The following is a 15,912-nucleotide window of genomic DNA, read 5'->3' as shown; positions in this document are numbered from 1 at the left end:
AACTGTTGTGGATGTTGATGACTTTGTAAAGGGAACTAAAGATCCCAAGGTTAGTAAGTCAATGAGTGAAGGTTTCCCAGCAAAGGGTCCATCTCCAATTCCAAGTTACTAATCCTTAAAAGTCTTTCACTAAACCTTCAAAACCTTATGTTATGGTCAGGGCAATGCATGTCTTTCAGAATTGCTTGTGCATAAATCTATGATGGAGTAGACAAAAATAATGAACATGGTCGTGATTTGATTATGATCCAGCAAGTAATCAATAGTCTGAATATTTTAGCACAAAAAGATGTGGCCCAAGGATTCCAAACCTTGATTCAACTCCTATCAGATAGTCCATTTTGTCTTGACAGGTCATTAGAGCTTCCCAAGGTATGTATGAATCTATTTCTTAGCAATTTATGCATGGCAGCAGCCTAATTGGGCCCTTAATTTCATGCACAATATTTATGGCTGTTGAAACTGATATGTACATGTTTAGGGAAATTGAAATGACAAGTATATATAGAAAGTTAGAAACCCTTTCTCCAGAAAATGATTATACGGGGAAAAACAGAATTTAAAGTGTTTGGTCACAGAATTTGAAAACAGAGATTTTTGCATCTAGCAGTGATGAAGGCCGGTACCAAGGCAATGGAATTGTTCAGAAGTCCTGCATGGGAAAACTCTGGATTTTGATGAACAAATACACCAGAGGCTTTACTGTTTTTGAATTTATGGCTTGATTCCGAAGCAGAACCTTGATATACTAAATTGCTCTAAAATCTTATACCAGCCTTGTGTTTGCTACAATAGCTGATTATCATAGGGCTTACTATGGACTAGTGTAAATATATATCTTAAAGGAAAGTTTGCAACACACCTTCAAAGACATTCTTTTAATACATTTTTTTATTGTTAGGTAAAGTTTATGTAAGTTCCATTAAATAATAAATGGGACTCATTAAAAGGGTTAAGATCCTTGCTGTTTTTTGAGACTCCCATGAATTTTACCCAATAGTTCAGAATGTATTGGAAAATACGTGTTAGAGTATGTTATTGATATTTCTCATATGTTTATCCTTAAACGAATATTTGCTTGGGGCTTTTAACACTACTAAAAGAATTACGTACGGCTGTAATATTGTGCATACTAACTTGGATGATGCATCAATTATGTGTTTCTATTTTCAGGAATTGTTGAGGTAACGGTGCTTTGTAAAGCAGCTGATTCATGTGAATGCAATGAATTTGGACTTTATATCAAGAGGTTTCTATTAACTTTGTAATAGTTGAAATTGTGCTACGCGAAGAGTTTAGAGTTCTATCGTGCCACTTAATTTTTTTTTGGTTTGATTTTGAATTTGGAAGAAATATTCATATGAAAGTCTAACTACATTCAAGTACTGATATTTTTATTGTCTATATTTTGATATTTTATTTATATCTGTAGTATATAGTTAGGTTTATTAACTTCTTTCGTATGATCTTACGAAGGATGCAAATAGATGCGTAGCTAACTGCTTTGGGGCTTCTCTTGTCACTTGATGATTGAGTGACCCATATATGAGCTGTTTAATGATGGGCTATAAGTCCAATCACATGAAGTGATTCATGAGATCTTCACTTGTTCTCTCCTGAACTTTGAAGTTACTCTATTTGGGGTACTTTTTGTGAAGATATCAGGACATTGCTACGTGAAGAACACTGCTCAAGCTCACGTTATTCTACCTTATATAAGCAAACACAAGCACGTATGGAATATGTTTTACAGTATGGAAAATTAAATTATTGACTACACTACTTGGGCCACTAGGTCATGGCAAAACGTGGCCAGTATCTATGCCTGGCAATATAAATATGATATATAAACGTTTGTACTTTGGCTTATCAATGATTGAGATCATGATCTGACGTTAGAGCAACTTCAGAATAGAAATGTGTATTTTGCTAGTTAGCAGCATACATACCAACTGTTTTAAATGCTAAAATTGGTAAGGAGAATAAGATGCACGAAACCTCGTTCGTAAACGGTCAAGTATCACCATCAGTTGGGGCACTACTCCTCTGTTAAAGTCAAATATTTTCCATGGAATGAGAGTTACTCGGTCGAGGATATTACTTTCATATAAACATAAGAATAATGCATATAGATTATTAGATTTTAGTTGAAGGGTTAAAATTGAGGGACAAAAATGACTTTTTCAATTTTAGTTATTTATATATGGTGATGATTTAAATTTACACTTTCTACATTCTTAAATATGAATTGCTCTTTTTTTATGGGTGTGCAATATATAGTATCAAATTAATGAGATGACTTTTTTACAGGTTAAAATGAGAAAAATAAATAATAATAATTAAAAAGTATATTTTTGCACGTTATGGTAAGGTAATATTTGGATTTTGCTTTAGAATTTAAAATTTATGTATATCGACGGTATAAATTATTTTTTATATTTTGAATCTCTCGTAAATCATGTTAAGGACAACATTTAAGTTGTATAGTTGTTGTAAAAATATAAAATATCATCATACATGAATTTTTTTTATTAGTTGACGATATAAAAGTTCTTTATAATATTAAATAAAATATCATATATGAATTTTTTTAATTAGATGATAATATAAAAATTCTTTACAATATTAGTACGTATACATGTATTATTTTCTCTTTATTTTATCGCTAGAAATTTAATTCTTATTCTTTTCAATAAAAATATAAATTCCAAACAATTTCTCTCAATTTTTTCAAAATCACTCCTATCAAACTATACTCCAATACTAAAACAAACGGGCACTTAAACTAAAATAAAGAGACACTTAAACACTTTCATACTACTTACCTAATTACCGATTTATATTAGTCCCAGTAGAATAGCATCTGATTTTAGCTTTCATACCGAAAATACATATGTGAGAAAATTAATGCTGAAAGGAATTCTTACCAAGAAATTGAAAATATTACCTAGCTTAATCCGCATAGCTTAACAGCTAGATTACCGACATAAATTTGATCTCAATACTTTTCCTATGCAACTAATTCAACATCCACTCACTGGCTCTACGTAGCCTCTGGTTGAACGCAATTGAATAATTTATTCAAATTAACTCTATCGAGAGACTCAGTAGAATTTTTCACAACTTGTCAAACATTTTTTTCTTCTATACATCAGAATATATTGTATTCGTGTTTTCTTAACCAGCATTATGAAATCACCGATTAAATAATAAAAATAAAATATACTGTATTAAACAAAAATAAAACATATTTTTCAATATATTAAATATTTTTTTTGGATAAAGAACATATGAAATAATTTGTTATTATTTAATACTTTCCACATCTATTATCCTTGAAGCTGGATAAATCAAAACAGAAACCTTGTGTTGTGTCAATATTAGATCAGATTGTAGTGATCCTTTTCCATCCAATTTTGTTCATTGAAAATGTTTGTAACATTATTTTTAATTGTATATATTCCTTTGGTTGCTGGTCAGTGGTCATGAACTTGTAGCTTAAGAATTGTTAGTTAAAGATGTACCTAGCTCAACCGAAAGCCTTCCTTATACTTCCCTCAATAAATTCAAATCTTTAATTTCTTGGTATTAAAAAAAAACACTAGACGTTGCTTCTCATATCTCTCACTGTCTGTCTCTGAATGTACCTTTATGTGTGAGCCAAACAATGAATGACACCAACCTTCTAACCTCTGAAAATGATCTCACTCTCACCACACTATTATTACCAAACAACGAGTTTATGTTCTTTCATATAAAAATCCTTCAGAGCACAGACTTGGAAGGCAAAGGGTCAGTCAGAGAGACATTTTGGTCCTTGAACATAATAATTTGGACCAAAATCAAAGATGATGGAATCCGGGGCTCACTTCTGCAACTCTTGTGGTGAACAAATTGGACTTGATGCCAATGGGGAGCTGTTTGTGGCTTGTCATGAGTGTTATTTTCCAATTTGCAAGGCTTGTTTTGAATATGAAATCAACGAGGGGCGTAAAGTCTGCTTGAGATGTGCCACTCCCTATTCTGGTAACCCTCTAATGTCTCTATTCCTCCTTTCACTTCATAACTCTATAGTGAACATTATCTTGTCATACACATAACTCATTTGTCCACTCTGAATTATCTTGTCATTAGTGAAGATTTATGTATAGAATAAAAAAGTGACATGTATACTAGTTCATCACATGTTATTTTTGTGTGAAATAGCCTAAAATTTGTCTCCTTTTACATATTTCATATAGATAGAGTAAAGGATAATGATGGCACCAAGGTTTATGAAAATCAATCCACAACAGCTGCCCAGATCAATGTTTCTCAGGTAATTAATTTATTATTGGAGGTGAAAATAGTAATTAATTAGGCTTTATTTTTTATTGTCAAGTTGTTTACATTTGCACTTACAATCTAAGCTTGCATTATGTAGGATGTTGGCCTCCATGCTAGGCATGTCAGTACTGTGTCCACAGTGGATAGTGGTAAAGAAGAGAAGGACTTAGCTCACACCTTCTAGTACAATTTCTTTAGGACTGATCGTTGGTAATCATGATCTGTTTTTTTCTTGTAGAATTAAACGATGAATCTGGGAATCCAATCTGGAAAAATAGAGTGGAAAGCTGGAAGGAAAAGGATAAAAAGAAGAAGAAGAAGAAAAAGTCTGTACCTAAGGCTGAAAATGAGGCACCAATTCCACCAGAACAGCAGATGGAAGAAATACAGTAAGTTCAATAAGATATGTCACTCTTTTTATCAAGGGAATAATACAAAGTGTGTATTGAAATAACATTCTTTTGGAACGTTAAAATTATTTCAGACCTTAAATAGGGTAAATTTAAGAGCAGCTATAGAAGAAATTAAAATAGTCCCTTGTACATAGCTCAATGTGAGGATGGGGTAGAGCTATTATGTCTGATTCCATGTATCTTATCAAATAGCTCAATGTGATAAGATACATGGAATCAGATACAAAAGGCTAAGAAAAATTACATATAAGAACTAAAATCAAAATATGATTTGAATTCTTCAATTGATTAATTTCTCAATCCTGCGAGCATTCTTGTATTTTCTTTGGGGAGTGCTGGTATAGGCAGGATTCTGATGTAAACATTTAAGCGTCCTTAATTCCTAGTAAGGGATGAAGAATCAGACTGGTGCACGGAATAACCAACACTAGTTCTTGAAATTAGCTGATCCAGAAAAAAAAAACTAGTTCTTGAAATTAATTACCAATTTTTCATCAAATTATTAATGGTTGTAGCTGGAAGACTAGCAGTACTTTGATCATGAATATTTTCATGTGGCTATTAATTTTAGTGGCCTTGCTCAATCATTTTGAAATTTGTCGTAAAAATTCAATCCTATTTTTTTTCTGATGTACATGGCTTCATGCTAATATGTCTTTTGCAGGTCCTCAGAGGCTTCTGCTGCTGAACCACTTTCAATGGTTATTCCAATCTCAAAAACGAGACTCGCACCATACAGAACTGTGATAATCGTGCGGCTAATAATCTTGGGTCTTTTCTTCCATTATCGAGTTACAAATCCTGTTGACAGTGCTTTTGGTCTGTGGTTGACATCCATCATATGTGAGATCTGGTTTGCCTTTTCCTGGGTGTTAGATCAGTTCCCTAAATGGTCTCCTGTCAATAGGGAAGCTTTTGTTGACAGGCTTTCTGCAAGGTAAGTACACAAAGTTGTCATACATTTGGAAACCTTGTTCCTTGTACTTCAAGATTTGAAATGAAAAATCATATTGTAGTGGATTTAGGAATGTTTCAGTATTTCTTTCTTTCTCTATTTAGAATTTGTGAAATGTAATCTATAAAAATGAAATCAATGGATAATATATGGTAAAGTGCCATCAAAGTTGAATGTGAGAACTGAGAACTGGTATTCCTTCTGTAGTACTAGTCTGTATTTTGGATGCTTGAATGCTCACTTCTGAATTGCCATGCCAGGTATGAAAGACCTGGTGAACCCTCTCAGCTTGCTGCTGTGGATTTCTTTGTCAGTACAGTCGATCCTCTGAAAGAACCACCATTGATCACGGCTAATACAGTGCTTTCTATTCTTGCTGTGGACTACCCTGTGGATAAAGTATCCTGTTATGTGTCAGATGATGGTGCCGCAATGCTGACATTTGAGTCCCTTGTGGAGACAGCTGACTTTGCAAGAATGTGGGTTCCATTTTGCAAAAAGTTTTCTATTGAACCACGTGCACCTGAGTTCTACTTCTCTCAGAAGATTGACTACCTGAAGGACAAAGTACAACCTTCTTTTGTGAAGGAACGTAGAGCAATGAAGGTAAGCATTTGTAGCTCCTTATATTCATGACTTCAGAGGCAGGACAACCTTGATGTTTAGAATATATCTGATATGTTATACTCACTACCTTGTTTTTTTCAAATTGAGTATCTTAGAGAAACCTCTTCATGATTATCTTTCATTTTTTTCAGAGGGAGTATGAAGAGTTTAAAGTGCGAGTTAATGCTTTGGTAGCAAAGGCTCAGAAAACACCAGATGAAGGATGGACTATGCAAGATGGAACCTCATGGCCAGGAAATAACTCCCGTGATCACCCTGGCATGATTCAGGTACATCCATTCATTTTGTGTGTAATCAAATCTCAATTCTGATATAGTCTGATACCTGATTTCTGCAAATTGGCTACCAAATTATTGAAAGGAGCAAATGTGGAAGTTTAAAAATGTCCAATATTTTAATTTTAATGAAAGCTATATAAAGCTAATCATCTACTTGTTGTGGAAGCAATTCAACACATATTCAGCTTACAATGTGTTTGTTTTTAATTATTGCATCAAGTTAAGCCTTCTTGTTTTTCTTGAATATCCACAACATTTGTTCTTACTTTTTCTCTTGTTAAAAATGAGTGCTCCATTTGAACATTCATATAAGCAGTTGATTGTTCTAGTAGTCATTTAATCGTTAAGAATATTTTACATTCTGAGCAAATAATATGAAGAACTTTTAAGTGTCTGTGTGGAAAGTTGGAACCTTGTCTGTTTCTTGTAAGATTGACTAGTTCTATCGATAAATTATTGGAACAAGTGCATGCAATACTTCTATTGCTTCGCCATTGCAAAAAGCTGAATTTTTAGGCAAAGTTTCTGTTTGCCATTTCCAGGTTTTCCTTGGACACAGTGGTGCCCATGACGTAGAGGGAAATGAACTTCCCAGGTTGGTGTATGTTTCCAGAGAGAAAAGGCCAGGTTACCAACACCACAAAAAGGCTGGTGCTGAAAATGCACTGGTATGGATAGATACTTCATATTAACATTCCATATAAGGTCATTAAGATTTTATAATGGTTGATGCTTGTTTGGATTTATACAGGTGAGGGTGTCTGCAGTTCTCACAAATGCTCCCTTCATTCTCAATCTTGACTGTGATCATTATGTGAACAATAGCAAGGCTGTACGAGAAGCAATGTGTTTTCTGATGGATCCAGTAGTTGGCAGAGATTTGTGTTATGTGCAGTTTCCCCAGAGATTTGATGGTATTGATCGTAGTGATCGATATGCCAATCGCAACACAGTTTTCTTTGATGTAAGTTTAAATAAAATGAAGAGTTTTAAAACTTGGCAGACATTGTAGCCTCAGTCTGGTAGAAATATTGGCCCATCAAACAAGTATTCACAACTTTATGTGTTTTCTTTTTGTGAATGATAAAAGGTCCAATTAATTGGGAATTTATCTGCTTCTATGTCCCGAAATTTTTTCATTGTTAACAATATTAAAATGGTGGCATAACTTGATGAAGTAAAAATCATGGAAACAAAACTTACTGTAGTTTCCAACCTTGATCACTTTCAGGTTAACATGAAAGGACTGGATGGCATTCAAGGACCTATGTATGTGGGAACCGGATGTGTTTTCAATAGACAAGCACTTTATGGCTACAGTCCACCTTCTATGCCCAAATTACCAAAATCATCATCCTGCTGTTGCTGCCCCTCAAAGAAGCAAACCAAAGATGTCTCCGAGCTTTATAGAGATGCAAAGAGGGAAGAACTTGATGCTGCCATTTTTAATCTTAGGGAGATTGACAGTAAGCACAGTTAATTTTGTCAATCAGTTTTACTTAAACACGTAGCAGACTCTTCAATGAGGAAAATACTTCTTGTTTCTTTTTTTCTTCTTGCAGACTATGATGAATATGAGAGGTCAATGCTGATTTCACAAATGAGCTTTGAGAAAACATTTGGTTTGTCCACTGTTTTCATTGAATCTACACTGATGGAGAATGGAGGACTTCCTGAATCTTCTGATCCCTCGATGCTGATCAAAGAGGCCATTCATGTTATTAGCTGTGGTTATGAAGAGAAGACTGCATGGGGAAAAGAGGTTAGGCTCAAATGCTAATGCTCTTTACCAGTGATTGTATTTTTGTTACTATACCTATACCAATTAAAATATCATTCTAGCTACATTTACTACCTTTCACTTTCTATTTTTTTAATCACATGTTTTCTTGTTTGTTCAGATTGGTTGGATCTATGGTTCAGTTACTGAGGATATCTTAACGGGGTTCAAGATGCAATGCCGTGGATGGAGGTCAGTTTACTGCATGCCCCTAAGGCCTGCATTCAAGGGATCAGCACCAATCAATCTTTCTGATCGATTGCACCAAGTTCTTCGTTGGGCCCTTGGATCAGTTGAAATTTTCTTTAGCAGACATTGCCCCCTCTGGTATGGTTTTGCAGGGGGTCGCCTCAAATGGCTGCAGAGACTGGCTTACATAAACACCATTGTCTACCCCTTTACATCCCTTCCTCTCGTTGCTTATTGTACTTTGCCTGCAATTTGCCTTCTCACAGGAAAATTCATCATACCAACGGTAATTTCCTCAGCTATATTTTCATATAACAAAGATATTCGTTATTAATTCAAGAGTTTAATTTTTCCGTGTTGTCAGTTTAAAACCTTTTAATCTTCTATACTATCAACCAATCAGAAATCACAAGAAGATATGACTTTTAAAGTAGTTACTGTAAAGGTCAATAAACTTTTAGCATACGTGACAATCTGTAATTTACGAACAGTGTAAAATAAACCTCTTTAACTGTAATTATATAGACTATTTTCTTTCATGTGATAAATATAACTACGTGTGATGTGTAATTAAACAATCAATGAAAATAGTTTATGGCACTAATATAACGTGGTAATTTGATGCAGCTTTCGAACCTTGCTAGTGCTCTCTTTCTTGGACTTTTCCTGTCCATTATAGTAACTAGTGTGCTCGAGCTGCGGTGGAGTGGTGTGACCATTGAAGCTTTGTGGCGTAATGAGCAGTTCTGGGTGATTGGAGGAGTTTCAGCCCATCTATTTGCTGTGTTCCAAGGATTCCTGAAGATGTTGGCTGGTGTTGACACCAACTTCACTGTCACTGCTAAAGCTGCTGATGACACTGAGTTTGGTGAACTATATATAATCAAGTGGACCACACTCTTAATTCCTCCAACAACCCTTATCATTATTAATATAGTTGGTGTTGTTGCTGGATTTTCTGATGCACTCAATGGAGGATATGAATCATGGGGACCACTTTTTGGAAAGGTCTTCTTTGCCTTCTGGGTCATTTTCCATCTCTACCCATTCCTCAAGGGTCTCATGGGTCGCCAAAACCGCACTCCAACCATTGTTATTCTGTGGTCAGTGCTGTTGGCTTCTGTTTTCTCTCTGGTTTGGGTCAAGATTAACCCTTTTATCAGCAGACCTGACAGTGCAAGCATTTCCCAGACCTGCATTTCTATAGATTGCTAAGTCATTGCCTACATAAAAAGTTTTGACCATATGTTAAAAATATGGATGATGATGATTGATGGTGATTTGAGCCGCATTAGTTCTTTGTTGAAATGTGTAAACATTTTAAAAGTATGGTTGCAAACATGGTTGTTACTTGTTTTTTCCATGCATTGGACTAAATTTCATGTGTAAAGATCAAGCGTTGACTGATTATATCAATGTAAAGTAGTGATTTTTCTTTCCATTTAGAAATTGGAATGATATGCAGAAAATAAAGATTAGAATAATATGTTTTTACTCTCTTATAAGTTATAAATATGATTGATTTAACTTTAGTCATCCGAATGTTTTTTTTATATGATCTTGATAAATTTTAAAGTTTTTAAAAATAGTCTCTTTTAAAAAAAATAGTCTTTTGGTTACTTGAGTGATAATGTAATTTCTGTAAAAAAAAAATAATAATGTGACTTTTTTTTTACGAATAACAAGACAAAAGTTCCCGAAAACTCAAATTAAAATTTGTTAAAGATGATTAACTATATTTTTTAATGAAATTAATCATCAATAAAGTTGGTAAATATTCTCCATCCATATCAGGACAGACTCCACACTTAGAATTTTTTTCATTAATTTCCTAGTTTTAAATACTAGATTTAATCTTTTATTTTTGCTAGGATTTACCTAGTCTATTTAGGAGATATTCTCGAAGGGGGTATAAAAGAGGGACACATATCTACAGGCTTGCTGAAAGGAAGTGATTGGACCACCCATGTTCATCATATCTAGAGGGAGGCCAATGTTGCATCTGACTATATGTCTAAATTGGGTTTTCAAGGGGGTTATCAGATTTCTTTGTATTATCTTTTTTATCCTTCTCTTCTTTCCCTCCTAGCTTTTGATGCTCGTGAGGATTGTTTTGCGCTTTCTGTGTTTCTTCCGTTCATTATAAATAAATAAGAGGGACACATATGGTAAGGAGAGCTTGTGCTCTATTATAAACTATAATTGACGACTAGTTCTTCCTTGTTTTGCTCTGCCATTTCTATGAAAATTATTTGCAACTAAATTCTTATTATAGTATAAGGATAATTGAAGTTTGATTCTTTGAAAGTGGTGAGATCTAATTATCTTTATTTTTTTTCCTCGTTATATTAATGTCTTCGATAAATCTATAACATGTGTAGATCTATAGAACCATTTTACTTGATTTTTTAATTAACTTAAAGAGAAAATAATCCAATAATATGGAATTTCAAGTGATTCATGTTTTTAATTGAAAATTTCATGAATTTTTCTTCCTTTTTTAGATTTTTCAATGTTAGGAAAGATGAGCAAAAGAATGGGATATCATGTGAGCAGAATAGAAGGGACTTCTAGCGGAAAAGAATGAAAAAAACAGTAGACCCGATTCTGTAGTAGTGTTGTGCGACTTCCATTGAGTGGCACTATAGAAGCGTATAACATCCTAATTATTATTTTTATTTTTTTACAAATTGAGCCTAATGTCTTTTTGAGGTCCACAATGTCCAAATTTGTTATTTACTTGAAATAATTCATAATTGGGAGGATTCTTTGCTATCTATCTATATATTAAATCTACATTTTTTACAAAATTTTATCTCTTAAAATTCTTAATTAATTTTTAATTAATTTTTCAATGCCGTGCCCAAGGGTTGAGCGTAGTCAATGGAAGAAGGGGATATCTTGTAAATGCAAAAATAGGTGTCAAATGATGGTAAATGGACATCTTGAAAAAGCCAACAATTGTCATTATATTAGAAATAAAACACTTCTATTTTGCATCTTGGCATTAGGAGTCGTCACACTGGATAGTGAAGAAGGGGAATAAATCTACATTACCTTAATCCTTATATTTTAAATGCAAAAAATGAATATTCAATGGTCGAAAACTAATTTATAGGCGTGAGATAAACTATATAAAGAAGTCCACCAATATAGACATGCGAGAAAGAATACTTGTGAACTTATCTTACAATTAACCTCGAAGGAAATGTGATAGTAGAAACAAGTTACGAAGGGGTATTTAAGGTTATTTACCTTTGAGTTTTGTTTGTAGAAAGAGGAATATGAATCAATTTAGCTAACCTGCGTTTGCTAAGCTCAGTTATATTAAAATGACAATATGAGAGAGATCAAAATAAATCCAAAAAATTGTCTAGCAATAAAAGAAAGTAAAATAAGTGAAAAATAGAAAGGAAAACAAAAAGAGGCTCTTTTTGTTTGTTTTGCATCAAATTCTTTACTTAATTTTTACAAATAAGATCTATTACCACCAAATGTAAGACATGCTCTCTCTCTCTCTCTGTATATATTTACCTCAGAACATCATACACACTCCAAAGAAGGCATCCAGGAAACAATTTGGCTATCTCACATGTCAAGCTGGTAATTTCTTCATATGGACATCTTAAGAATGTCAACTATATCTCACACCTTCAGGGAACACACCTTCAGAATGTTAACTTGGACATGTGGTTAATTTAGGCATTAATAACCCAGTAAAATGTGCTGATGCCACAGTATGTATGCCACAAACCAATCATTCATTCACTATGTTAGTGAGCTGAGTATGAAGAATTCGAGACAAGAATAATAGAGTTTGATTCAGCAGCTAGAACATATTTACACGAAAAAACCACGGCAGAACAAATGCTATTACCAGGCATGCCATCAAGAAGTTACAAAATGGCTGTCCTCTCCAGCATCTCACAACCCTGTGGGACGAGTTACCATCGATGTCAACAAACCTTCTTTCATTCCACTCATCCATAAATGCATTACTAGTAACACCTGAGACATTTTTTGCAGCCTCACCACATATTTCACATAACCTGTGGTTAAAAAAGGTAGCTAATGTCAATAAAAGGTAGCACAGGGCACTCATTTGCAAGGGACCATTTTTCACATTTGGCACTATACAATAGAACTATAACATAGAACAAAAGAATCACAGGATTATGCAATGAAAAGTTAATTTGAGGGAGTTAGAGAGAGCTACTACAGAACTTTTTTTTTTTACAGAACTTATTTGAATGTAAAAATAACTTACAATTTTCTAAAAGTTTTTTTTGGCTTATTTCAGTAAGTTTTACCGAGAAACTTATCAAAATAAGTTCTTTCCAAACTTACGAGGCTTTCATGTGATATTGAATAAGTGCTCAATTAAGTTGTTGATCCAAACAAGTCCTTTATATACAAGAATTAGAATTGGCATGATCAGTTATACTAGATTGTAACACAATGGTTTTCACTTGACATGGAACCAATTTTCGTATTTGGTCTCTAGCAATAGAGCTGACTTGGACAAAAAAGAAACTGTTGGATACTATTTGGATAATGCTGATCTGAAATGGTTGGTAATTAAGGAAAGCAATCAGGATAAGAGATTTGATCTATGGATATCAATAAGAATTAATGCGATCTGATTTGTGCAATTAATAATAAGATTTGATTTAATTAGAATTTATGATATTTCTTTCTTTCCGTTTTTTAGTTATAGCATTTACAGGAATAATTATTTCCCTGATTTCTAGGCCTATAATACTGTACAGAACTAATATCCTATTCCTATTTATAGCTCCTGATTGTATCAGTTTCATATCAATGAAATATATTCACTTTTTCAAAAGAAACCTTAGAATAATCCAGTGAAAAACTATTGTTCTAGGAAAAGGGGGGGTTGATGAATATGTCCCTATTATATCTAATAAAAATTCATTTTGTGGTGATAAGACTATACACTTACTTTTCCTAATCCATGCCCCATACATCATCTGAACATAGAAACATCATATCCAAAAGAATCTTCACCAAGACACTTTTTCAAACATCTGAACAAGAGCAGCTTTTCAAATATTAAGGACAACGAACAAGAATATGACAATCAAATACCAATAATTTACTAGTTGCCAAACTGGGACTTAATTACTTGATGGCATCTTATGGATATTAGTTAGCCTCAACTCACAAACACTAGAAGCAATTTGCAAATTGTGTTCATGTCTAGTCCACAATCTTACATCCTAAGGAGGAAACTCCACTGGATGCATTTGTCCAATTCACCACTCATAGAACCCATACCGATATGCAAGGTATGGCTATCAGGCTATGTATGGGTGCAGTAATGATGATAGTGGTTCTCCAACAAGAGACGTACCAATCCAAAGCAAATAGCAGTGAGCTACACAACCCAGTTCACCAATGGTAATGATAAGCAAATTCAATGCCAAGAGCTCGACCTCAAATTAAGGAACCTTATGAAGGCAAAATCAAGCATAAACCCAGTCATGAACTGGAAAGGGTTTGAAGGAATACTAATAATGGTATTGGAAAGTCCCACTTCTAAAATTCTGTTCTAGTCTAAAAGCACATTTACAAGGATGCCACACACCTCAAGATTTTAAGACAAGTCATGAAAACAAAAAGATAAAATCTAACCAATATTGTTGTTGAAATTACAAATGTTCCATATTATCAAGGCAACTGCAACATGCACAAACACAGAGCAACAGGAGGGCAAGCGAAATATTTGCTATCAGAAATTGTGCCAAACTGGATAATTAATCACTACATATTTAGGAATTCAAAATAAGTAGACAACATCAGGAACATGATCAATGTTAAAAGCTTCAATGCAAAACCTCAAAATAACACTAATGTTATTGTCGATAATCAAACTGATATTTGGCAAGAACAGATACCTGTTCCCCTTAAGCTTGAACCACGCCTCAGCACAATGACCGTGTGCAATGCCTAGCTCGTCTTTACACGCACAACCAAGCTGAATCAAATCTTCGCTTGTAGCACTCTCAACAGTGCCAACAGTTGTTGCATTCAATGACTGCCCAGAAGTCAGATGGCAAATCCTACAAATCCTTTCACCTTCAGAACTCTCATAAAACTCTTTGCGGCTGCTGCACTTTATATCAATCACACATGAATTTTTATCAGTTTCAGACACCCCTTTTGGTGTTTTCATGGACACCAAGCTTAACCCTGATTCATCAACTATTGCTTCCAATTTCCTATTATCTTCATTGGCATACTCGGTCTGAACAGACTCAATTACAACCACAGTTTCAATCACTTCCTGATTAGCCAAATGCCTTGAATTATAACTAGTTCCCTGATCAACCCCAGGTAAATTATCACTAATATTTTCTTGATCACGCTTGTCTTGACCCTTAACTTCCTCCTTTGGCTCCTTATCAGATCCCAAATCCTCACCCACCTCTCCTGAAGTACCAGCTTCTCCACTTATATTATCTCTTGCAATTGCAACCCCTTCAGCCGAATGGCTCAAATTCCCATCATGAACCGGATCCAATACCTCACTTCTATGTTGATCCATCAACAAATTGTTCACTCCCAAGATACTCCTAACAATGCCACAGTACAAACCCCACCTAAAATATCTTCCTTTTTTTAATTACAGAGGATGAAAAATGTGATAAAATGAAAGGAGTAAAATACAAATCTTCCAACAACCAACTTCCTTATTGGAGACATAATCTCTTCAGATATTCTTAAAAATAATCAAACTTTAAAAAAAATGGAAACCTGGGATGTCACCTATGAGATGGATGACCTCACTCACCAAGGAAACAAGCCGCAAAGAGATGGGGTTTACCTCAAAATATTAAATTCCACTGACCAGTTCAAACCTGATATGTTTCAATCTAACCCTCGCCAAAACCTAGGTGATTAGTGGGGAAATAGGAGCATGATTAGGTGAGGAAAGGATCTGAGAATAAACAATAAAGACTAGGAGATTGAGTGCAATTGAATCATCCATGAATTGGGTCAGTGATCAAAGGAAAGGAAAATAAAAGGGTTACTTTGTCTTTATTGAACAATTTTAACAGAAACCCTCGAACTAAAATAGATACCGGTGACGCAAAAGATGAGTATTTATTTACTATTAATTTAATTGCAGAATTTTTTCATTCAAGGGTATCTTGTCATTCAAGGTTATCTGGGAAAACAGTTTGTAATGAGCAACACAAGTGGGTATGTGATGTGTTTATGATTTTTGGTGCATAGTGAGTGTCTACTTTATATGATAGTGCCGTAACCAGAGCCTCCAACTCAAGGCTGTGCTGAAGTATGAGAATTTTCATGGACCTT

General features: G+C 34.2%; 2 protein-coding genes across 2 annotated transcripts; one reads left to right on the top strand and one right to left on the bottom strand.

Moving 5' to 3' along the window:
• Positions 1–3,750: 3,750 nt before the first annotated feature.
• LOC114408932 (cellulose synthase A catalytic subunit 8 [UDP-forming]-like) lies at positions 3,751–10,054 on the top strand. Its single transcript, XM_028372155.1, has 13 exons — positions 3,751–4,026; positions 4,242–4,318; positions 4,424–4,475; positions 4,565–4,715; positions 5,404–5,676; positions 5,955–6,300; positions 6,453–6,590; positions 7,142–7,267; positions 7,351–7,563; positions 7,831–8,065; positions 8,162–8,361; positions 8,501–8,854; positions 9,196–10,054. The coding sequence occupies exons 1-13, from the start codon at positions 3,849–3,851 to the stop codon at positions 9,781–9,783; spliced, it is 2,931 nt and encodes a 976-aa protein (XP_028227956.1). The 5' UTR covers positions 3,751–3,848; the 3' UTR covers positions 9,784–10,054.
• A 1,922-nt stretch (positions 10,055–11,976) lies between these two features.
• LOC114408931 lies at positions 11,977–15,912 on the bottom strand. The gene is made up of 2 exons (XM_028372154.1): positions 14,487–15,912; positions 11,977–12,617 (listed from the first exon to the last, which is right to left on the bottom strand). The coding sequence occupies exons 1-2, from the start codon at positions 15,134–15,136 to the stop codon at positions 12,398–12,400; spliced, it is 870 nt and encodes a 289-aa protein (XP_028227955.1). The 5' UTR covers positions 15,137–15,912; the 3' UTR covers positions 11,977–12,397.

The sequence above is a fragment of the Glycine soja genome, chromosome 4 (genome assembly GCF_004193775.1).
Source record: "Glycine soja cultivar W05 chromosome 4, ASM419377v2, whole genome shotgun sequence".
In the NCBI taxonomy this organism is placed as follows: Eukaryota; Viridiplantae; Streptophyta; class Magnoliopsida; order Fabales; family Fabaceae; genus Glycine; species Glycine soja.
The sequence above is the reverse complement of the archived record's forward strand: the minus strand, read 5'-3'. Positions and strand labels throughout refer to the sequence as shown.

Coding starts and splice junctions, on each gene's coding strand:
- LOC114408932 (XM_028372155.1), top strand. CDS start 3,849: ATGATGGAATCCGGGGCTCACTTCTGCAACTCTTGTGGTGAACAAATT. Junction 7,268..7,350: donor CTGGTGCTGAAAATGCACTG/GTATGGATAGAT, acceptor GGATTTATACAG/GTGAGGGTGTCTGCAGTTCT. Junction 8,855..9,195: donor GAAAATTCATCATACCAACG/GTAATTTCCTCA, acceptor AATTTGATGCAG/CTTTCGAACCTTGCTAGTGC.
- LOC114408931 (XM_028372154.1), bottom strand. CDS start 15,136: ATGGATCAACATAGAAGTGAGGTATTGGATCCGGTTCATGATGGGAAT. Junction 12,618..14,486: donor TTCAAGCTTAAGGGGAACAG/GTATCTGTTCTT, acceptor TTTTAACCACAG/GTTATGTGAAATATGTGGTG.